Source organism: Diabrotica virgifera, chromosome 6, assembly GCF_917563875.1.
Source record: "Diabrotica virgifera virgifera chromosome 6, PGI_DIABVI_V3a".
Lineage (NCBI taxonomy): Eukaryota > Metazoa > Arthropoda > Insecta > Coleoptera > Chrysomelidae > Diabrotica > Diabrotica virgifera.
Genome location: NC_065448.1, coordinates 239,423,526 through 239,448,759, shown reverse-complemented (window position 1 = coordinate 239,448,759; position 25,234 = coordinate 239,423,526). Strand labels below are relative to the sequence as shown.

Below are 25,234 nucleotides of genomic sequence, written 5' to 3'. Positions count from 1 at the left end.
AGAATTCTTAAAATAGCACGGACATAGAAGAAAACGAATACGAAAGTATTGTGAGAAATGGGCAAAGAATACGAAATAATAAACACAATAAAAATAAGACAGTTACAAAATTTGGGACACGTAATGAGGGGATAGGGACAGCTCTATGAAATGCTAAGACTGATAATACAAAGAAACATAAGAGGAGAAAAGAGTATAGGAAGAAGGAGAGTAACATGGTCGAAAAATTTAAGGGACTGGTTTAAATACAGTTTTAGAGAATTATTCAGAACAGCAGTGGATAGAGTAAACATAGTGATGATGATATCAAACATCTTATTGGTAGACGGCACTTAAAGAAGAAGAAGGATGTTGACTTAATCATGAAACTGCGTTGCAGAAAATAATGAGAAACTACTAGAATAATCTTCTGCACTGCCTGCAAAATCAGCTTTCAGTAGTTATAATGAAACTATCAAACAACTTAGCACCTATTTAACTACTTTGAACACAAGACTAATACAAACAAGAAAGCCACACTTAGTAAAGAGATAACAATGTGTAGTAACATAATGGAGGCAGATTTAGCTGAAATGAATTGGCATGCACCCATAGCAAAATGAGACGAAATTGAAGATTTCTATAAATCAACTGTAGACAACAATAAACAAGATCTGTATGTAATGTCCGGTTTATAGCATCCTGCATCTTCCGATTTCTAGTCTCCATTCACGTCTGTCGGCCCTCGACAAATTCTCATTAGATTCAATTAGATTGTTGTTTTATAAGTTGCATATTAACAAGAAAGTTTGTTCCTTTAGCACTTCCACGATGAATATTAAATTTACTTGACTCAATTAGCAGAATTACTAAACGTATTAACGCGTTAATTTATTTTTAATATTGACAAAATTTATAAAATCTATTTAATTAGTGTTAAATAGAACTAACACATTTCTAAATGTGTCCGCCTTATATTAATAATAAAGGGTAAATTATTTAAAATTTTCTTTTATTATAAATAATTACTATGATATTCATCATCAATGGTGCTACAGCCCTATGAAAGAGCCTCGACCTTCCCAAGTCTATTACGCCAGTCAGTCCTATCCATTACCAACCGTTGCCAGTTTGCTGCGCCTATTTTTCTCCCATCCTCATCTACACCTTACACCATCCTTCCATCTAAGTTTTGGCCTACCCCTATTTCTACTTCCCACAGGTTGTGACATAAAATTCGTCTAGGAGGGTTGTTATGCTGTGATCTTGCCAGATGTCCTGTATATCTTAGTCTTCCTATTCTTATATATTACTATTTCAAAAACCATTGTCGTATTCATATGTCTTCTTCTTCTTTTTTTTATATAGACATTACTCTGTCTGTTTTTCAATGTGCCTCCAGTAAATTGTCATTCCATCTTTTTCGTGGTCTTCCCACTGATCGTCTTCCTATTGGGGAACCGTCTCTCGCCGTCCTTACTACTCTATTTGTTGTCATTCGGCTTATGTGGTCGTTCGATTCTACTCTTCTGCATTTCACCCAGTTATTAATGTTGTCCACTTTGCATCTCCTTCGTATATCTGCACTTCTAGCTCTATCCCACATCGTCTTACCATCGATTTTTCGCAATGTTTTCATCTCTGCTGTTTCTAGCATTCTTTTTGTCCTTTCTGTATCAGGTCGTGTTTCTGCCGTGTATGTCATTATTGGTCTGATGACTGTTTTGTAAATTCTGCCTTTCACTTCTTTTCCGATGTATTTATTTCTCCATATTGTTTCATTCAGGCTGCCTGCGGTTGTCTGCTATATTCATCTGATCTTCCACTTCTGTTTCGAGCTTTCCGTAGCTGCATAAAGTGATGCCTATATATTTAAACTCCATGACTTGTTCTATTATTTGACCCTCCAGCTCTAATTTACACCTTATTAGATCTGCTGTTATAACCATACATTTAGTCATTTTTGGGGAAATTAACATGTTAAATTTTCTAGCGGTTATATTAAATTCGTGCAGCATACGTTGTAAATCATCTTCACTTTGAGAGATTAGTATTGCGTTGTCTGCATAGCAGATTATTTTAAGTTGTTTTTCCCCCATTTGGTATCCTTTTTTTGTTCTTACTTTTTTTATTATTTCGTCCATGATCAGGTTGAACAACAGAGGTCTCAGGGAATCTCCTTGTCTTATCCCATTGCCAGCTTCAATTGGGTCAGTTAGTTCTTCATCTACTTTTACTTTTATTGTGTTGTTCTGGTAGATATTTTCGATCGTTTTAATTATTCCTAGAGGTACCTCTCTTGCGTACAATAAATGGATAACGTCCTTTAATTTGACCCTGTCGAATGCCTTCTTAATGTCCACGAAACATAAGTATGACGGTTTGTTGTATTCTAACGATTTTTCTTGAATCTGCCTCATTATAAATATAGCTTCGGTGCATGATCTTCCCTTGTTGTTCTTCTGCTAATGTTATAATTTTATTCAGTTTGTTTGTTATTACTTTAATCGTTAATTTTAGTGTTGTGTTTAATAAATTAATTCCTCTGTAATTCTCCGGGTCCAGATTTTTCTCCCTTTTTGAAGAGAGGTATCAGGATGCTTGATCTCCATTCTTGTGGTATTCTGTTTTGTTCTATTATTTTTTGGATTAGTTTTAATAATTGTTTGGTCAGGTCTTGTCCTCCATACTTTAGGAGTTCATTCGATATTCTGTCATCTAGTGGTGACTTTCTATTTTTTAATTTCCTTAATCCTTCCGTTACCTCTGCTTCTTCAATATTTGTTTCTTCGTTTGTTGTCACTTCAGATGTTGGTGGTTCGTTATCGTTATCTTTATCAAACAGAGATCGAAAATAGTCTGCCCAAGTTTCCTTCTGAATGTGTTTCGTTTTTATTAGTTCGTTCATCTCTTTTCTTTGTCCTCTGATCATTCTCCATATTTCCTTTTGTGTTCCGTAGAAGTCGTGTTCCATCTGTTTTGAGAAACTCTCCCAGTGTTCTCTTTTTATTTGTCTGACTAGAGTGTTTGTTTCGTTTCTAATTCTTTTATAGTGGTTGTATGCCTGTTGTGTTTGTTGTGTTCTGTATTGTAAAAAGGCTTTCTTCTTTTCTTCACATTTTATCTTCACTTCCTCTCGAAACCATGGGGTTTTCTTTTTTGATATATTGGTATTCGTTACTTTCCTCTCTCTAAGTGATTCTGTTGCTCTGTTAATTATGTTACTTTTGAGTTTTTCCCAGCTTTCCTCGATGTTATCGTTTTCATAACATGTTGACGTTCAAAACAAAAGTGTAAGAATAGATAGACCATTTTAAAAATACATACATCCATACAGTTCAAAAAATGTTCAAATGTGTCAAAATTAATTTGAAATATTATTCTTCTACCAAGGTATAGGTAAATAATTATTATAATAGAGAGGGTATTTTTAATTTTATCGTCAGAAAAGTAAATAATACACCTAGTCTGAATAATATTGGCTAGCTACGACTCTGGCAACCCATTAATTATAATAGACTAGTAAAAAAAAAGCAATTATTTCTTATTGTATGTAACCAATAATTTGATAACCTAACAAATTGTTGAGATTTAAAATTGCAAATAGTTTTCGCGCACGCGCTCCTGTGCCGGGACGATGACTGAGAATGTCAAATATCTCTCTGGCATTGCCTTCTGGACTCCATCAAGCCATATTGTTTTATAGGGGAGTGCAATTAGAACGAAAAGATACAATGTTTCGGAAAAAATCAAACAAGGTTATATTTTTCTAAAACTTTTTTTGTTAGTTTATAAATATGTTAAAGTAAAAAGTTCTACTCACAAATTTCGCCGCTAATTGTTTATTAATTGTTTAAACAATAACAATTATTTTGTATAAATAATGTTAAGAATATGGGTGAATTCAACATTTTATTTTGATAAAAAATGTTTCTATTTTAGTTTTGATTATGCTGAACCCGAATCTGACATTACAATTTGCAAATTCAAAATGGCGGATTCAAAATGGCGGATTTTTTCCTAAAAATCCTTAAAATATAGTTGTAAAATCCTATTTTTTTTATAAAACGTGTTTGTTTACATATATGTGGATATTTTTGAGAGGTTGCTGAACCTGAATCAAATTTTGATAATTTAAATTATAAAATGGCAGATCCAAAATGGAGGATAACTTAAAAATAGTTATAAAATCATAATTTCTTTACAAAATGTATTTATTTCTACATATATTTATTTCTGAGAGCTTTGATAAACCTAACTTAAATGTTAACATTATAAACTATAAAATGGCGGATCCAAAATGCGGATTTTCTAAAAAGAACATAAAAAATAACATTTTTCTAAAACATTTATTGTCTTGAATCTGAATTAAAGATTAAAAATTTAAATTTCAAAATGGCGGATCCAAAATGGCGGATATTTAAATGAAAAACAAGTAGAATCCAATCAAAAAAATATGGAATTTCATTCTTAAAAAAAAGATAAACAAATAATTTTCACAATAATATTAAAAATTAAAATGTATTAGAAAGAAAGAACAAATTATTCAAAATCTATCTCTTCAATATCACCTCCAACTACGCTGACATCTTCGCTTTCTTCAATTTCTTGTTCATTTAAAACGGGACAATTCAAACAGTCTTGTCCGAAACAATGAGAATAATATTGATAAAAATGAATAACCATTTTCAATTTCGTTGCAAAACGAAAATACAGCCGAACCATATTCCAGTCCAATCAGAGAGTGCTGCAAGCACCTCTACCGGTTTCGAAACTTATTAGTCTCTCATCAGGAGGCACATATGCTGCTCTCCCTGATCCAACCAAAACAAACCCCAGCGTGCAGTCCCGAATTGCAACGAACGAAATGGCATAGATGCCCTAGCGGCAACTGCTAGCAAAAGACATAGCATATGTGCCTCCTGATGAGAGAGCAGCATATGTGCCTCCTGATGAGAGACTAATAAGTTTCGAAACCGGTAGAGGTGCTTGCAGCACTCTCTGATTGGACTGGAATATGGTTCGGCTGTATTTTCGTTTTGCAACGAAATTGAAAATGGTTATTCATTTTTGATTTACATTTACTCTGTGTGGAGTATGAAGGGAACCAGTCTCGTTGGAACTTTACCGCGCTGAGCAGATGTGACGTGAATTGTAAATTGTAGAATTCCCTCATCTTCCTTAGTCTCAGCATCCGTATGGCTTGCAAATTGTAGAAGCCTCGGAGGTGTAACCAGAGAAGGTTCCCATTGTTTTCATTCTGGTGGGATATGTTATATGCCATTAGAGTGAAAACTTAGTCTTTTAATATTGATAAAATATAATATTTTATATTTGCATATTAAGTGTTAGACCATGCACAGCTATTTATGACGAATAACTTTCTTCATAAAATTAATAATAAAACAGTTATCTTAAATAATAAGTGAAAATATAGGAAGGATATAATTACGTATTAGAACATAGTTTTTAATTCCAAACAACTTTTCTTTATAAAAATTTTCGATATTGTGAAATATAAAGGTACTTTGCTCTTGAGTGAAATTCATATTTTTTAAAATACCTCGTACAAAATTAACAAAATTTGATACTTGATGGTTGCATCTTATGTTATATACGATGCAGAGTATTTTATAAAGAATAACTTTTTTTCGTAAAACTGATATTAAAAAAGTTATTAATAGGTTCCAAGTTACGCAGACATATTGTATAAAAGCTAAAAAAATTTTTTGGTTGAACAATTATTATTGTTGAAGCTTATTATTAAATGTATTTTAGGTAAGTTTTACAGAAAAAAGTTTTGATCACTCTGTATATACATTTTTTCAGCTGGTAATTTTCGGTTTTTGTATTACATTTTTGTTATCTTTCTTAGTTTTCTCAAAAAGAAATTATTTATTTGATTTTTAAACTAAAATAATTTAGTGCTTTTTAAAGGTTACATCCTAAGCTTTAAAAAGATATCAAAAAAATTGTATTAGATTTATTCAAGCTTGAGTAATACCGTCTTAAAGTGGTGGGAATTCTGTACAACTACGAAGCTTTCAAAAATTACATTTTTTGAGACATCGTATTATTTGAATTAAATTTTTGAGATTTTTTTTGAATGAAACATCGTTTAGTAAGATAATTTAGAGGTAAGTTGTGCAAATTTGAGAGTTTTATAAGTAAAATTGTATTAGTTACACATTTTTAAATCATTTTTAAACAAAATTTATGTAAGGCTCACTTTCCGCCCACACCGTACTTATGTCCATACATTTTATTTTTCTTTATTACAACCATAAGATAGCTTATTTGATCTTCTTTCAGGTCCAATTTGCAAAATTTCTTTTGATCCATTAGTTAAAGAATTACATTAAAAAAAACTCAACCGTGCACTTCTTCCAACGCTAGTTTACAGTGCGCCAATGTGTGTCAGAAGTGTGACTTTAGCGTTATAAATAAAAAATTACAGAAGCTAGAGATTTAATTTTAGAAAAATCTTTATATAAGGTTTTTTTGTAAAATTTTCTGAATTTTTCAATGGTCAAGTCAGTTTTTTTCTAAAAATTACATTTTCGGAGTTATTTAAAAAAACATCTAACTTCGCTGTTCATTTGTTTAATAAAAAATGAAGCACCCACTTCTCGAGTAGAACTTTTTGATATGTTGTTTATTAAACATTTCTTAATAAAATTACAAAAAGTTTTATCTTGTTTGATTTTTTCCGAAGTGAAAATCTAAATGCACTCCCCTATTAGATTTTCCTCGTTTTTTTCGCTCAGCTGGCTGAGAAACCAATCTTCACGTCGATAGGCGATGACCTGTCATTCTCTGGACATCTCCGTACCAAATAAGCTGCTTTTACTGCATTTCTTCGATGATGGTGGTTGCACTGTTATACAGGATGTCCCGAAAAGATTGGTCATAAAATATACTACAGATTCTGGGGTCAAAAATAGGTTGATTAAACCTAACTTACCTTAGTACAAATGTGCACATACAAAAAAGTCATTGAAGTCCTTTGAAGTAACAAAATGAAAATCAATTTTGCCCAATATATCGAAAAGTAGTAGAGATTTTTTATTGAAAATGGACATGTGGCATTATTATGACAAGAACATCTTAAAAAAATATAGTGAAATTTTTGCTCCCCATTAAAATTTTATGGGGTTTTTGTTCTCTTAAACCCCCCTAAAATTTTTGTGTATGTTCCTGTGTTTCCTTAATTCTTCCTTTACCGCTCCCTCCTCAATGCTTATTTCTTCGTTTGTCGTCACTTCAGGTGATTGTGGTTCATTATTGTTACTTTTAACATATAGAAATCGAAAGTAGCCTGCCCATGCTTCGTTCTGAATTTATTTAGTTTTATTAGTTCGTTCATCTCTTTTCTTTGACCAGTCTTCTTTGTTTCATATAGTCTCGCGTAAAATTAAAACAAAATTTTTAATGATTTCCTTTATTTTACATAGAAATTATAATTATTATGAAATACATTTAGCAAAAAAAATCTTACAGATCTTGTTTCAGGTCATATCCAGGGTACGTTGGTCGGTTTCTAATCCAGTTATTGATACCTTTTGCAGCTAGAACGTTCTTCTTAACTTTCAGTAAACTAGGATAAGCATCAACAGTCTCCTTACCTACAACATTGACCAATAACTGATAGACGCAGACGAATAAAGTATCAGCCCATGACAACTGAAAATAAATTAACGTCAACGTTAGTTTTGGAATGTTCCTAAAGAGATAACGGTTCATAGAGAACCATAAATAACATAAATAATTACTATTTTCCAGATCAATTACAAGTGTACTTTATAGCTATAAATGATAGTTTGTCAAGTTGATTACTTAATAGAAAATATTGTTGCTCTCTACCTAAACTGTAGAGTTCGTGAGTTTCTCGATAATAAATTTCCAAATTGTTCGATTGGAAGAAGAGGAACAACCAAATGGCCAGCAAGATCCCCGGATTTGACACTTCTAGATTATTTTTATGCAGTTATTTACAAAGCAAAGAGTAAATAGGCTACAGAATATTTAAGAACTGAAAGGCAGAATACCGTCTAGATCAGAGGTTCCCAACCAGTGTGCCGCGGCACACTGGTGTGCCCTGAAGTCCATGTAGGTGTGCAGGGAAATTCACCTATAACATACATTATAACAATACATTATGATTATACTCATTATAGAGTTTATTTACTCAAGTATGCCGTGACTGAACGAGTTTTTAAGTTAATGTGCCTCAAGCTAAAAAAGGTTGGGAACCGCTGGTCTAGATTATATCTTGCACCGGCTATAAAAAACTATTAGAAAAGAGTGTAAAATATACGAGTGGTCCCATTTAAAAAATACGCATATTATCCATATATCTCAGAAACTGTACATTAGGTATAGGTAATGTGAAAAATATTAAATTTTAAATCTCTGGTCCATATAATATGTAGGTATACATAACCAACATTTTGTTACGATATCACACGGGGTGTCGCAGATATCTTTGTGTTTCCATACTTTTCACGCACACTGTATTTACAAAGAAACATCATCGATAAAAAATTTTGATACACGTAGGTATAATAGTCCATTGAAATGTTACATTTAGGGTTGCATTTCTTAGAGGAGTCAATTTTATTTTTTTATGTGTAGCGGGGTTCAGTAGAAGCTTAAGTTCAAGTTTTTGGGGTCGCCACCCTTGTCCCCCGGCCGCCATATTGGAAAAAGGTGTGCAAAGGGCTTTCGCGCTCTATCTCTTAAACTAGCAGTCCTACAGAAAATTTAATTACAGCGGCATCAACCGTTATACCGACCACGAAAATCAAATTTAAGGTGAATAACCAATTTTGGTCTATTTTTATGTTTTCGAGGTCGCTAAATCCGAATATGAAGTTTATTTTTATCTAGAGTTGGTGGAACATGTTCAAAAATCAAATTTTATACAAAAATGCCAAAAATCAATTTCGATGATTTTTCAAATTTACCTCGCTGTATCTTTGGTCTGTAAATATTTCCTTTTGAAAATTTTACTATGTCATCTCTGAAGTATGTAGATAACAATGAAATTTGGCCAAAATGTTTAAACACATTAAAAAAGGAGTTGTTGATTTTTTTAAAAATGTTGTCATAATATTTCGTTAGTTTCATGTTTACTTAAAAAAGTTGAGTGACAAACTTTTTAGGATATAATTTTAACCAACACAGCAATAAAATATAATTCATGAAGAAGTTTTTTGGAAAATTTTAAGTCAAAATATGCAATAGGAAAAAAGTTATGTTACCTCATAGACAAGCGGGACACCCTAAAAAACGCTTAAATCTCGAGATCCTGACCACGGTGTGGTGAATGGCTAATTTTGATCATACTTTATGATTTTGATATCAAAAATCGTTTTTTTGCTCTTCTTAAGAATTTTGCATTTTGTGGTTGCGTCATTCTTCTTCTGAACCGGCGAATTTTTCCTCAAATAACTTCTTGGGCCTTTTCTATATATGCTTCGGGTTATAAGTTTTGTAGTGGGGAGAAAGGTCAAAAACAGATTAATAATAGCTTTGAAATGTTAAAGTTATAAAAAATTGTATGAATAAAAAATATATACATATAGATAGAACAGTAAGCCTAACTTTTGTTTTTATTGTATCCCTATGAGCATTCGAGAATCTGGTCAAGTTTGGAGCGCTGTAAAACCTATATAAATAAATAGAATTAAACAACTTTATAGTGGAAATTGTTCGCTGAAAAACCATCTACAAAATTGCTATAATGTTATTCTATTTTAAAATGAACTGAAAAAAAGTTGTAACCTCCAAAAAGAAACTTGTTAAAATTTTTTTACATATTTTTGTTTATATCTTTTTTGTTGGTCACTTGACGATATAAAGTAATAAAAACAAAATTGTAGAAAATTTAATTTGCTACATTTTATATTTAATTAGATTTTCCGTAGGGTTGCGACCCCAAAAACTTGAACTTAATTTTCTACTGATCCCCCTACACAATAAAGAAATAAAATTGACTCCTCTAACAAATGCAAGGTATGGCTTAAAAATGTAACATTTTAATGGACTAGTAATATACTTACTCGTTCAAAAGCTATGTAGCCATTGTGTTTTTTCGCATATTCTTCTAATTTTCCAAAATTGACAGATATGACTTGTTTTAGTTTTTTAAGTTTTTCCTCTTTTGCTACCGCATCACTCATAAACATACAATCGTAGGTAACTGCAACAAAATATAGAATTAAGTATAATCAGATTATTGAATTAAAATTTAAACATAAATTAAATAAAATTAGATACAACAAATATTATTAAAACATTCATTAACTACATGTATACAGGGCATTTCATTAATACTTGGAAATGTTTTAACTGTAGACTCCTATAAATTGTTTGAAAATAACTCAAACAATAATATTTGAGTTATCCTCCCTCTCAAAAAGGTCCGGAACATTGTTTAAATAATCAAAATGTCAAAAAATGAAGGAAAAGTTCGATATTTTTCTTTGTTTTTTTGATTATAACTTTAAAAGTATTCATTTCCGAGAAAAGTTGTACTGACATAAAAGTTGCGTAATTAAATTTCCTATAATATAGAATAGGTTAAAAATTTAAAAAATAGTCACCCTTGTTGCAAAATAGCAATAATTGCGAAAAAACCATACAAAAACATGTAATCGCATTTTACGTTTTTAAACCATTTGTGTTACACTTAGGACCTTTATATTTCACCCAGAACAACTTTATGATACAGTAAAACAATACTGTAAATTTCATTAAGATTGGTTCAATAACTTTTGCAATCCAGCTTTCGCAAAAAAAATTCATTTTTTCCAAATGTTACAGGATTGAAAATAAAGTAGATAGCAAGTTGAAATTGTTCTTCGTATAGAAGTGTACTGTACCTTTTATTTGCAATTTGCAAAATTAAAATCGATTAACTACCACGGCGTCAGGAATTTTTTAAAATTAACATTAATTATTGGTGCTACGCGCAGTACAGCGGATAGTTTGCTCTGATTGGGCATTCCAGTGACCTTTGATAATGATTGATACATTTTAATTTTTATTACATTTCGATATAAATAAATAAATTTGTTCATTTCAAAATAAAAACCCATTCTTTGAAATAACACTTTTTTAGCAAAAACTTTCTTTGTTCATATATTTTAACTTAGAAAATAAAACTTTATTATTTTTAAACATATGCAATTGTTTAAACAATATTTCACAAACAATAATAAAATTAGTTTGATTTTTGTGGAATTAAAATACAACAAAATATAGAGTAAGAAAATAATATATTAGATAAAGATTGGAAGAAATTTTGGTGGAAATCAACTTGTGTGAATCGAACACCGCTGTCCTGCGCGTAGCACCAAAAATTATTGTTTATTTAAAAAATTTCCTGACGCCGTGATAATTAATCGATTTTAATTTTGCAAATTGAAATGAAAGGTACAGTACACTTCTATAAGCAAAAAAAAAATCAACTTGCTATCTACTTTATTTTCAGTCCTGCAACATTTTAAAAAAATGGTTTTTTTTTTGCGAAAGCTGGATTCCAAAATTTATTTTGCAAAGTCTATTAAACCGATCTTAATGAAATTTACAGTGTTGTTTTACTATATCATAAAGTTTTTCTGGGTAAAATATGAAGGTAAGTATAGCATAAATGGTTGAAAAACGTAAAATGCGAATATTTGTTTTGGTATGGTTTTTTTCGCAATTATTGCTATTTTGCAACAAGGGCGAATATTTTTTAAATAGGTAACCAATTCTATATTGTAGGAAATTTAATTACGCAACTTTTATGTCAGTACAACTTTTCTCAGAAATGAATAGTTTTAAAGTTATAATCAAAAAACCAATAAAAAAATCGAATTTTTCGTTCATATTTTGATATTTTGATTATTTAAACAATGTACCGGACCATTTTGAGTGGGAGGATAATGCAAATATTATTATTTGAGTTATTTTAAAGCAATTTATGCAAAAACATTTGAGTCACCTCTCAACGTCTATCTCAAAAGAGACGCGCCCTGGACTATACATATAAATTACTTGCATAAAACATGGTCCTTACTGAGTTACAGGGTGTTTTATTTAAAAATTTAAAACCTATTTGTACCCAGTACTTTAAAACTATTTGTCATATCATCAGAGGCGAACGATAGGGGAAAGTAAATGGTTTAAGTTTCCCAAATTCTACGCCACTGGCGAAATTACCACTTTAGTGCAATTTTTCGATAATCAAACACTTTCTATGTAAATAATATACTCTTCATTCGTAACGATAAAGTCATTATTTTTCGAGATATTTATAGTTAAACATGAAGCGACACGAAGCATAGATAAACCTAATTCTCATAAAGGAGCGTAGGTCGTATGTATATAATATTTTGACAGCAAAATCTTGACATGTATCAATTAAACAGCATGTGTATATTTTTTATTTTAAAGATACATTTATTTAAAAAACTTACGGTTTTGTACATCCAAAATAGTTTCGATGGCAACATCTAGTGCAATATTTTCTTTCACATCTTTGCCATCCAGTTTTACCAGTGATGCTAAGTATCTACAGATTGCCGTAGATTGGGGGATTGCTTTTCCATCTATCTCTAATACTGGAAGCTGTCCAAGAGGAGTAGCTAGAATGAATATTTTTTTTATATACAGATAAAAAAGAAAACATTAGAAATTAATGTATTGAGATTTTTGCTTTCTCCACGAGGCCATCAAAACGGGAGTGGAGATATACAGGGTGTAACAAAAATACAGGTCATAAATTAAACCGCATATTCTAGGACCAAAAATAGTTCGATTGAACCTAACTCACCTTAGTACAGATGTGCACATAAAAAAGTTATAGCCCTTTGAAGTTATAAAATGAAAATTGATTTTTTCCAATATATCGAAAACTATTGGAGATTTTTTATTGAAAATAGACATGTGGCATTCTTATGGCAGGATTATCTTTAAAAAAAATTAAAGTGAAATTTGTGCATCCCATAAAAAATTTATGGGGGTTTTGTTCCCTTAAACCCCCCCAAACTTTTGTGTACGTTCCAATTAAATTATAATTGTGGTACCTTTGGTTAACCACAATATTTTTAAAACTTTTTTGCCTATTAGTATTTTTTCGATAAGCCATTTTTTATCGAGATACGGCTTCCTTTTTAATATGTTTACATAAAAATTTTATGGGGGTTTTGTTCCTTTAAATCCCCCAAATGTTTGCATGCGTTTCAATTAAACTGTTATTGCGGTACCATTAGTTAAAAACAGTGTTTTTAAAACTTTTTTGTCTCTTAGTATGTTTTTGATAAGGCACATTTTATTGAGATGTGGCTTCTTTTTTAATATGGTTCAAAATATACTTAAAAATGTAACTTTTCGTATTATTACCAAGTCTCGATAATCGTACTTAACCATATACAAAATATGTGGTGGATTTGACAAATATTCAAAATATCTCGATAAAAACTGGTTTTTCGAAAAAGTACTAAGAAGCAAAAAAATTTTAAAAACATTTTGTTTTACTAATGGTACCATAATAATAATTTAATTGGGACGTGCACAAAAGTTTAGGTGGGTTTAAGGGAACCGAACCCCCATAATTTTTTATGGGGAGCACAAATTTTACTATAATTTATTTTTAAGGTGTTCCTGCCATAACAATGACACATGTCCATTTTCAATAAAAAATCTCTAATAGTTTTCGATATATTGGAAAAAATCCATTTTCATTTTGCAACTTCAAAGGGCTATAACTTTTTTTATGTGCACATTTGTACTAAGGTAAGTTAGGTTCAATCGAACTACTTTTGGTCCCAAAATATGTGGTTTAATTTATGACCTGTATTTTTGTTACACCCTGTATACGTTCAATCTAGAACACATTGGTTTCTCCCCTTCAAATTGTGTGTATACTTATTACTACATACAAGATAAGGAGTAAGAAAACTGTATTAAACTCTTTTTAATACAATTAAAAATAAAACAGATAATAGCAATTGGATTGGTAGTAATGTCAATCCGAAAACACCAAAATGTACCTCAACCTTGGAGAATAAACGGGCACATTTTAGGATAGGTCAATAAATTGAAGTAACTGGCATGTTGGACCGAGAGCAGCCTAAATTCTGATGTAGAAATAAGATCAAGAATATAGCAGGCCAGAAAATCTTTCGAAAAAATAAAAAAACTGTTATCTGCTATGTGATTCTTGAATAAAACTCGAAATTCGACTCGTTTATCAAAATGCTACGTGCGCCTGGTCGACTCTTCTCTATGTATGCAGTTGAGACGTACCCTTAAAATATCAACTGTAAATAAATTGTAGGCCTTTGAAATATGGATCTACCGGAAAATCCTCAAAATTTCATGAAAAGCGAAAAGCTCATGGACATCGCACACCTCAAACGAAGAAGTGCTGCATAGAATATTCAAGGAACGAGAACTTTTAAACACAGTGAAAGTTAGAAAAAAGTTAGGAAGGAAAAGACTATCGTGGCTAAGAAACATCGATCAATGGAGAGGGCTAAATTTTGAACAGCTAATCAGAACAGCTGAAGACAGAGAAGAGTTTGCACGGGCGTAGCCAGGGGGTTTTGGGGTTCAACCCCCCCCCCCCCCCCGAAAAGTTAAGACATTAATATTTATAAAATTAAAATAAGGACAGGCGCCATGGAAACCTTTTTAAGTTCTAATCATTTCAATTTCACTTCCTTGAATAAACATCCTAAAAGTTTTAGAAATCATAAGATCTAATTAACTATTTTTATTGGGAAATAAGCCACAATTAAATTGAAAAATATACTTTTATTAACGTTTCGACTCCCAATTCGGATGTCGTTGTCAAAATACAAAATATTACTAAATTAAACAAAATGTTGTTGCTTAGTAAAAAATTCTTCTAATAATTTATTAAATCTGACTCATTTATATTCTTGAGTTGGGGTTAATTTCACGTAATCGAATGAACTATCTTTCAGTAAAGTCGTCTCAGGAACGCAACTCATAAATATTGGCAATATCATTTTAAAGTCTTCTACTTTAAAATGTATAATATATGTCTGAATTGCCGATATAAATGAGTCAGATTATATAAATTAAGTATTAGAAGAATTTTTAGTAAGCAACAAAATTTTGTTTAATTTAGTAAATATTTTCGTTTGAGTTCGTTTGCAGTATTCAATGTCGAGACCGAGTCGATGGTGCCGCTTGCGCCCTCTTTGCGAACCAGTATTAGAACCAGCTCACCTGTTATGTCATATTTTCATCATTCTAAATTGGATGTTGAATTTTATGCAAATCAAGACCAAATAAAAGGTGAATATCTAAAGGCCCAAATCTTACAAGAGCCTTGGACTCCACCTAAAGATTATAAGTTTTCCATTTCTACAAAACGAATTTTGCGCTTTCAAATGAAATGGATAAAAATTGTCCTGGTTTTCATGCTCTGAATGCATACTGTAGAATTTGTGTCGTAGTGAGACGTTCGCTGATAATGAAAGTAAAGGGGGCCATCATCAGCGGGTCGGCCAGCTTATAAGTGACCCATTTTGCAATTGGAAACATGCACTTGGAATATTCGAAACTCATGCAAAATCACATCACAAATGAAATTCGGAACTAGCAGATAACTTCCTAAAAATAATGTCTACCCAGGCTTTGTTAATTGATGAGCAGTTGTCTTCTGAAAGGAACAGACAGCAAAAAGAAAACCTAAAAAATCAAGACCTATCGCAAAAGGAATATTATTTTGCGGTAAACAAGGTATACCTTTAAGAGGTAAAACTGATTTGGGGCTGATCCACATTATACCAGAGTCCGAACAACCACTTCATAATGATGCTAATTTTCGAGCACTGGGTGCACAATATATAAGGGTTATTTTATGTACTTTTAGTCGTTTTATTTTTTTGAACCCCCTCCGAAACTAAAACCTGGCTACGCCTGTGAGAGTTTGTAACTGTATATTACATTTCAAAGAACTACATTTGTATTAACGGCTATAGGTAATCGTATTCAAAAACATACGCTTAGTATAAAAACTAATACATTTAACTCGATATACAATTGGAATAAAAACAAATAAAAAATACTAGTTTGGTATCAAAAGAAAACCGTTGTTATTTTATTTTTTTGCTATAACTATTGACTATAATTCTATAGCAACAATAATTAGTACTTACTGGGTTTAATTTTTGGCCAATCCGCATGTTTGATGCGTATATCCTCAAACGGAATTCCTCCATAGCTCAACAGCAATCGAATCTGTTCACCTCTTCCAATGAACTGGATATCAAAGTAGGTCAGTTTATATGTGTGTGCCATTTTAGATTACTAAATTTTTCCACTTACAAACACCGGTTTTATTATTCGAATTAAATCATAGATAGGTAGAAAAGGTTTTTATAGTTATTTAGTTACTATATCTAATCTCAAAAGTCAAAAGTGCTAAATAATTATTATAATCGTTACATGCATTTATTTCTAGTTCCACAACTATATATTATTAGACTCTCTGAATAATTGAATGTTAATTTATTAGTTTCACGCATAAAGATAAATAAAAATAAAAAAAAGTGGGATCAGAGGTAGGTACTACATCAGTACTACATAATATCGAACAAGAAAGAGCTTTAAAAGAGCTAAAAAATAGTAAAGTTCCATGACACGACTGTATAATAATTGAGAAGCTCTTGAAAACAAGCAAGACAATAACAATCCCTATACTAACAGAGCTATTTAATAAAGTCTCCATAATAATAGCAAAATCCCTAAAGACTAGAACGAGAGTCCAGCAGTACCCTCACACAAAAAGGGTACAAATGTGACCTAAAAAACTATAAACTAAAAAGGGATAGTTCTATGGGTTGGCTGTATACCATATAGTTAAATAAACTCTAACATCGAAGTACTAAGAAGTTGTTTTACTTATATGTAAAAGTTTATTTAAAAAATTATAGAGCTATATCGTTGGTCAGCCCAGCATACAAACTGTTTATGAGAAATATTAACAATTGGTTGAAATCTAAGTTTATAGTAAAGCGGCGAGCATAGAGGATAGCGTAGCGGTTTACCTATAGATTCACCTCTATGTGAACAAACGCATAGTTATCGCTTAAATAAAACTTCGTAAATTATTTAAATATGCACTTACCGCTTAGTTATATCTTCGGCACCTCTATCTACGCGCCTCTTACCGCTATTTTCAACGCTCACCGCTTCACTATAAGCTGGGACTTACAAAATGGATAATTACCAACCGCTTGAACAGGCTGACTATCAATGACAACATTGATAGAGAAAACAAATAAATGCCAACTACCTGTATTTCTTGCTTTTGTAGACTATGAAAAGGCATTTGATAGTATCGAGATGTGGGCAATAGAACTAGCTATAAATGATTGTAAAATATATTCGAGATATAGGCAACTTCTACAAATAATATATATGAAAATGCAACTATGATATTACAACTAAATGAAAATACAAAGCCCATCCCCATTAAGAGAGGAGTTCAACAAGGAGATGTAATATCGCCAAAACTGTTTAACCTATCCTTGGAAGGCATCTTCAAAACTATAAATTGGACAGAATGTGGTAAACCATCTCAGGTTCGCTGACGACATCGTGATTATAGCGAGCTTTTTCTTCTAAAGTTTCCTATGGTCTAGAGATGTTAGGGACCACATTGACCCATTTCATCCTATTCACAGCAGCTTAAATAGATCAGCTTACGTTAGACCAGTCCATTTCCTTAGATAGCGAGCACTTTCGAGAAACTACAAATTATGATATACTCTGTAATCTGTTTGCATTAATTTAGTGAGGGAAACCTTCGAAACTCTAGAAGATGACGTGCCCCAGCAATAAAAACACTGGGCATCAGGTACTCCAGGGGTCAGCTACCACAAAACCCCCCGAGTAATAAGATGTTGGTATTAATATACAGTGGAACCTCCATAACTCGGCCCCCGATAACCAGGAAGTCCGGCTAAGCCGGACCGATTTTCATCAGACAAAACAAATATTTTTTCACTTTGACTGAGTTTTTTACCAAGAAATAAACAATAGACACTGAATACAACTGAACGTAATTTAGATGTACTGTGCATATATATTTCATGATTTTGCAATTATAACGACGTGTATTTGTTTATTATTTATATGTATTTTACTAATTTTTACCACATTCTCTATTTTACACATGTCAAAATCAAGGTTCCACTGTACTGATTTTGACATGTTTTCTTAAAATCCGATATGGCCCGAAAAATTTCATGCACTTTTAGATGCATTTTACGCACTGTAAGTGCAAATGCATTTCCACCCATTTTTCTATTGTAGATATAGTGCAGTCACTGAGGTGGATATGAGCTATTACCTCCGATTTCGTTCAACCTCCATCGATTTGCATGAAAATTGGTGAGTGATTAGAGGATATATCATGGAACAAAGGTGACATGGTGCCAACTTGCGTTTTTACCCTGGGGGTGGATGCCACCCCTTCTCGGGAGTGAAAATTATTTAATTAAAAATAACCCCATAATTAGATAGGTGGACAAATTGTAAGCAAAATTTGTTATATAAAGTTATTAAAATAAATCAAAGCTTTTTGAGTTATTGAAGATCAAACATTTTAATTTTTCGTGAGAAAAATGCATGTTTTTAACCGATTTTCCATAAATAACTGAAAAACTATAAGTTTTTACAAAAAAAATTAATATTATCAAAATTGAAGCTAATAAAAAATTAAATGAAGTCCTTGCTAAAATAACCTTTTATTGTTAAATAAAAGTGAGTTATAGGTAATTGAATGTATATTTTTTTCGGCGAGTACCCAAATCTAAGTACTCAAGCTTAAATTACGGAAAAATGATGCATTTTATAACATATACTTATAACACATTTGTGAAAGTACTTAGAAGTACATATCTATCAAATGAGATCCCTAACAAGTTGATAGCATTAAAATTTTTGCTCTAAAAATTTTTCAAACTTTATCTTTTAAAAATTTTTCCGAAAAATGTTATCTTTTTTTTAATAACTCCCTTAATTTTTACGATATAAAGTTAATCTAAAAACCACTGGAAAGATAATTCCAAAGACTATTAAACGTTAAACTTAATCTTTTAAACCCCTAACGTTTTTAAAAATCAAAGATTAAATGGCCACGGTTACATGGTTCTCGCAGCAAAATTTAAGCTTTAAACGCTTCCAATTCGGTTATTTTTCACCCTACAGAAATATTAAAAACGGTATAATATTTTATATAGAAAATATTAAAATTTGGTTAGATATAATTTTTTACGCATTTTTTGAGTTATTATCAAAAAAAAAATGAAAACAGTGATAATTTTAAAAATTCTTATTTTTTTAAATTATACCTTTTTTTTAAATATGCATTCTAAACCGGTAAAAAATGTTAAAATCATTACTTATGCTAATACAAAGAAATTATTGTAAGGATTACTATAAATTTTAATTTTTGAGGAAATGGCGTATGTTTTATTTTTCACTTTTTCCTAAATAATTCGAAAAGGTTCTTTTATTTTCATCATAACTTGCTTAATTTTGATGCTATTAACTTCTTCTGGAGCTCATTTGATAGGCATTCCGAAGTACCTTGACAAGTGTTTAGCAGGTATATTTTATAAAATGCATCGTTTTCCCGTTATTTAAGCTTAAATACTTAGATTTGAGTACTAGTCGAAAAAAATATACATTCAATTACCCATATCTCACTTCGAATTAACATTAATTTAGTTCTTTAGGTAAAGAGTGTATTTTTGCAAAAGCTCATAGTTTTTGAGTTAAACGTGAAAAACAGCTTTAAAACATGCATTTTTTTACGAAAAAATAAAATTTTTGATCTTTAATAACTCAAAAAGTATTCATTTCTGTTAATAACTTTACATAACAAATTTTGCTTAGAATTTGTCCCTCTATCTATTTATGGTATTATTTTTAAGAAAATAATTTTCACCCCCGAAAGAGGGTGGCATTAACCCCCAGGGTAAAAGCGCAAGTTGGCATCATGTCACCTTTGTTCCTTGAGTTATCCTCTAACTGCTCACCAATTTTTATGAAAATCGATGGAGGTTCAACGAAATCGGAGGTGAATACCTTCAGTGACTGCACTAATAGACTTTTTCCTGACCTCGTCCCGAACACAATGCAAAAAGTTGCAAGTCTCTAGGTGCAACTGTATTTAAAAATCGATTTATTTGTTCCTCTAAATGCCCTGATCGTTTAGTACAATTTATAACTCTCGGCTACTATGTATTTGGTTAAGATTCATAAGTGTTTTTATTTCGTATTTTTAACCATTGTAATCTTTTAATACAAATACATATTGGTTAATTATTGACACATCTATCTTTTAGATTTTATCGCGTAATGATGATAAAGTATGTTTTTAATTAAGTTTTGATGTTTGCAAATGACAAAGCATAAAAATTCTTTTAAGGTGACACAGTAGCGATCAACAGGTAGCAAAAACGCGTTCCAAGATTGCGGCTGTAATTTTGAATATTTTTTCGAGATATTTGGTACACGTATCCGTAATATAATAAAGAATGGCGGTACAGAGCCCAATTTGAAAAATATATTAATATGTGGAAATTACTCTGTAATTAAATGCAATATTAAAAAAACGAGCCTGTACCGCCATTAAGAAGAACCAAAAAATACACTTTCTTCAAATAAACTTTTTTATCCGATGCCCAGATTTTGTGTCATTTTGGAACTACTAAAATTTTTTATTTCATTAGTAGTTCCAAAATGACGTAAAATCTAGGCATCGGATAAAAAAGTTTATTTGAAAAAAGTGCATTTTTTGTTCTTCTTAATGGCGGTACAGGCTCGTTTTTTTTAATTTTGTACTTAATTACGGAGTAATTTCCTCATATTAATATATTTTTCAAATTGGGCTCTGTACCGCCATTCTTTATTATATTACGAATACGTGTGCCAAATATCTCGAAAAAATATTCAAAATTACAGCCGCAATCTTGGAACGCGTTTTCGCTACCTGTTGATCGCTACTGTTTCCTCTTAAGTGTTTTTTGCAGAAATATAATATGCTTTTCTGTAAATAATTTTTACTTAATTGATTTAATCTCGAGTGTGTTATTAGTAGAAGAATTTTACTTGCAGTTACATCGAAATGTTGTTGGTCACCAGAGAAAGAATAAAATCTTCTTACTTTGATGTGGATCAGTAGGTCGATCTCTACAAGTTATAAATTTTTCTCGAAGGCTAATCCAACTACTGACCAAACCCTTACAGCCTTATATACTCACGTCATATCCATACATACAAACTGCTGAAATTGCACACCATTTTGGAAGCCTTCATTTTTTCAAAACGTGTAGTGAGGACAAATGTGTTAGGGGTAAACACCTACACCGTGCAAATCCAATCTTTCCTACAATAAAAAATGAATAAAATATAATTCTGGGTACTTTCGCATGTACGAATATGAATAGACGGAAATTAGAAAGTGGAAAACTTATCAAACAATAAATTAACAATACACAACAAAATTAATAAATGATCCATACACCGACCTTAGAAGCCTAATATTTGCTCAATGTAAACGCTCAATGATCCATGTTAATGCTCAATGTATGAGTTCTTATATGGAAAACTACTGGAAAGATGCAGGAACCAAACTAAATGGAATCTCTCCGCATGTGAAGGCCATCTTGCATACTCCATTAAATAGAAGAGACCTAATAATAATTAACCGACTAATAATTTGACATACTGCCCATACTAAACCATACTAAACCTGACATACATTCCTGACATATTAAACCATAAATTCTAAACCAAAAACGCTGGACGGAAGGGCCGCCCGAGAACTTTATCGTACCGATCTATTATCGTTATCGTACTAGATACTGGCATTCTATAAAAATAACAAAGTTACTCGTTATTTTGATATTTTAGAAACACCTTGTATACTTGAAAATATTTTATGGTTCTACGCATCATTAATTCCCGCATTTGAGAAAATGTTCGGGGACACACTATAGATTATTGCATAAATCAATAGAATATTAGTCATACTTTCATTTCAAATTAGTCCATTTTTCTGAGAAATTAATAGTTTACAATATTTGCATTTTACTGCATGGATTGTAATGAAATTTTGGGAGTAGCCCAAAGCCCAATCTCCTAATTCAAAGTCTATCCTATATACTATGGCGCTTTTATCATGGGGGCGGTTCTCACCACTTCTCGGGGATAGAACATTTTTATTTTCGAATTGCATGGAGCAAAAGGAAGAATTTTAAGAAAATTTAAAAATGCGCTCTATAATTTGATCTTATTTTTTTCACCCGTCCAACTTTTTGAAAGTAGAAATAACACTATATTAAGAGGTATTGCAAAAGAAAAACAATGCATTTAAATTCTGGTTAATGAGGGGTTAAATGTATGTACTTCTCATTTTTTCCTTAAAGTACATTAGTCATATATTTTTTTGCACCATATCTCGCTTAGTTTGAATGTAACCGACATTTAACGGTGCTCGTTTTAAAGGCCTTTTCAAACACTACAAAAGCATGAGCACTTTGAGCATGCACCAAAAAACAAACTCTTTTTACCTACCATATCTCTTTTTTTATTATAAATAGAAAATTAACGAAGGAACGAATCTCTGTGTTATTTATAATTAAAAAAAAAATTTATATAGTGTTTTTAGTTTGATGCATAGTTTTTAAGGTATTCACAAAAAACCGTCCGAAAACGTGTCATTTTTAAATGAAAATGGCCAATTTTCAACTACGCATAACTCAAAAAGTATTGAGTTCTCAAAAAAAAGTATAGGTCAGTTTTTGCTTAAAAATAGGTTCTCTAGCCACTTCCATGCTTATTTTGACCAATAAATTTTCCACCCCCTTGAAGGGGTGGGAATTGCCCCAAGATAAAAGCGCCATAGTATATAGGGTAGATTTTGTTTCTTGAGCTATTCCCTACTTACTGTGAAAATATCAAGTACATCGATGTAGTAGGATGGAATTCGGAGCCAAATACCCTCATTGACTGCCCTACAATAATGCTATGCTATGATCGCGTGAGAGGGGACACACACAAGGTTCTAACAAAATTTCAATTTTCTGTAACTTTTCGAGTTTTTGAGTTACAGCAACGAGTTTTATGTCATTGGAAAAATAATTTTACATTCTTTCAAAATATGTAAAAATATACAGGGCGTATGTAAAAAATTAAGATTTTTTTTTTCATTTCCGGTTAAACCGGAAGCCATATTGTGGGTAAAATTTATTGTGCTAATAGATAACAAAGTACTATATATGTCTGCCAAATTTAAAATTTTAGTTTCTGTTACAGAGGTAGTTACGGGCACTCGAATATTTTTTTATAAAAAATTCATAACTCCCCTCACATGAGGAGTTAAGAAATCTGACCAATGTTATTCAATTTACTGATAGGATATCAAAAATATATCAAAAAATAAATAAATTCCTTGGAGTCATTTTTGAGAAAATTTAGTTCAAATTTATGTCAAATTTTGACCCCTTAAATGTAGGTAACCCATAACTTTTTCCGAAAAACGATAATATTTTTGTTATAGCCCCATCTTTAGGCTATATAGATGTTTTTTCAAATTAAATTTATCTTAAACAAGTTTTTAGATTTGTAGGGAAATGTATCGGGTGGGCGGTCGGCCATGCTGGCCGCCATTTTGGATTTGGAAATATCAAATTCCGTATTTCTATTTAAATATCGATGAGCTAACTTTAAGTTAAATTTCATTCGTTTCGGTCAAAATTTGCAAAAATGGGCTCCAAATAACCCCCCTATTTCGGCCCCCCTTTGAGAGGTTTTTTTCAAAAGCTTAGTTTCTCGACAAAATTCTCTTAAACTTACTTATACCGAATTTAATCGAAATCGGTCCAGTAGTTTTTGCTGGGCGGTGGCGACATACGTACGTACATACGTACGTACGTACATACGTACATATTTCCGACATGTTTTTTATTTGCTTTTTAGACTCAGGGGGACTCAAAACGTCGAAAAAAAGTGAAATCTGAAAAAATTTTTTTTGCACGATCCTATAACTTTATCTATTATACTCATACTTAGTGTGACCAACTAGTCCGAAAAATCCGGGACATGGCCCGAATTACGAAGTCGTGTCCCGGCGTCCCGGGCAAGGCTTCCGGGCCATCCGAATTTTCAACGTTTTGGTAAAATTCTATTTTGAAATTTTGAATACTTTATTCTTCTAAGAATTCACATGAAATTGAATTGATGGGACGAAAAAAAGTCGACAATTTCTAGAGTGTACCTAATACAAATACCACATCCAAATTTTATATCGTGGTATTATAGTTCTACGAAACCTCAAACTGTGGACTTTTTGCGTTTCTGTATTTCAAGTATCGTCTCTGATATATCGTAGTGATTTTTAAAGGTTTTCTTCTCATTTTTAAGCAAATTCAATCGTTCGACAAATATGATCAACATAAAAATGTTCTGAAGCTGTTTTCTTGTGGTATATTTGACAATATTTTTGATGGGATTAAGCCACATTTGGTTATAATAATAATTACATTTTTATATTAACCTAAGGCTATATTTACATGGAAATCCAACATGAGTTGATTTTATAATTTTTCCCATTTTGAGAACGTTTTCCGAATTGGAAGTCGAAACGTCAAAAACTAAGAAAAATGTAATTATCATTACAACCAATTGTGGCTTAATTCCATCAAAAATATATGTATGTCAACATAAAAATGTTATATAGGTAAACAGATATTAAAGTTTTATATTTAAAAAGAATGGCCCGATTTTCATTGAAAAGTCCCGGATTTCAGCTATTTTTTACAGTCTTGTCCCGAATTCGACTAAATTGGAGTTGGTCACACTACTCATACTGCGTATGTAGTACGATAAAGTAAAAAGAATCTTCAACGATCTTCAAAAATTGTTCCCTATCTTTGACGGTGAAGCATATTTTGATTGATTGCTACCAAAAAAAAGACGAAAATGTGGAATCTCAGATGATCAAAAGAACCTTGACTACAAACACCGAACATGTACTACATCATTTTAAAGATTTATGTTTATATACATTTTCTTCCTCTTTTGATATTATAACCATGGATCGGTCTTTGCCTGTCTGTCTGGCTATATTCTTCCGTTCAGACCTTTCTTGTGTCCTTCTTCTCCGTTGTCCATAGTTTTCAGGTCGTCTTCCACGTCATCCGACCATCTCGCT

At 31.5% G+C, this 25,234-nt stretch overlaps 1 protein-coding gene across 4 annotated transcripts in view; it reads right to left on the bottom strand.

Moving 5' to 3' along the window:
- Window positions 1-25,234, bottom strand: part of LOC126886795 (glutathione S-transferase-like) — a 135,258-nt gene that overhangs the window by 57,248 nt on the left and 52,776 nt on the right. Inside the window, exons 1-4 of one of the 4 annotated variants that reach the window (XM_050653857.1) lie at window positions 16,164-16,470; window positions 12,447-12,614; window positions 10,044-10,183; window positions 7,405-7,662 (exon numbers count right to left, since the gene is read on the bottom strand). The exons of 1 other annotated variant lie outside the window; for it this stretch is intronic. In XM_050653857.1, coding sequence (XP_050509814.1) covers window positions 7,474-7,662; window positions 10,044-10,183; window positions 12,447-12,614; window positions 16,164-16,305 — 639 coding nt within the window. In that variant the 5' untranslated portion in view covers window positions 16,306-16,470 and the 3' untranslated portion in view covers window positions 7,405-7,473. Of the gene's footprint in view, window positions 1-7,404; window positions 7,663-10,043; window positions 10,184-12,446; window positions 12,615-16,163; window positions 16,471-25,234 lie in introns of those variants that run through there. 2 more of the 4 variants (XM_050653859.1, XM_050653853.1) reach the window with 2 other exon arrangements.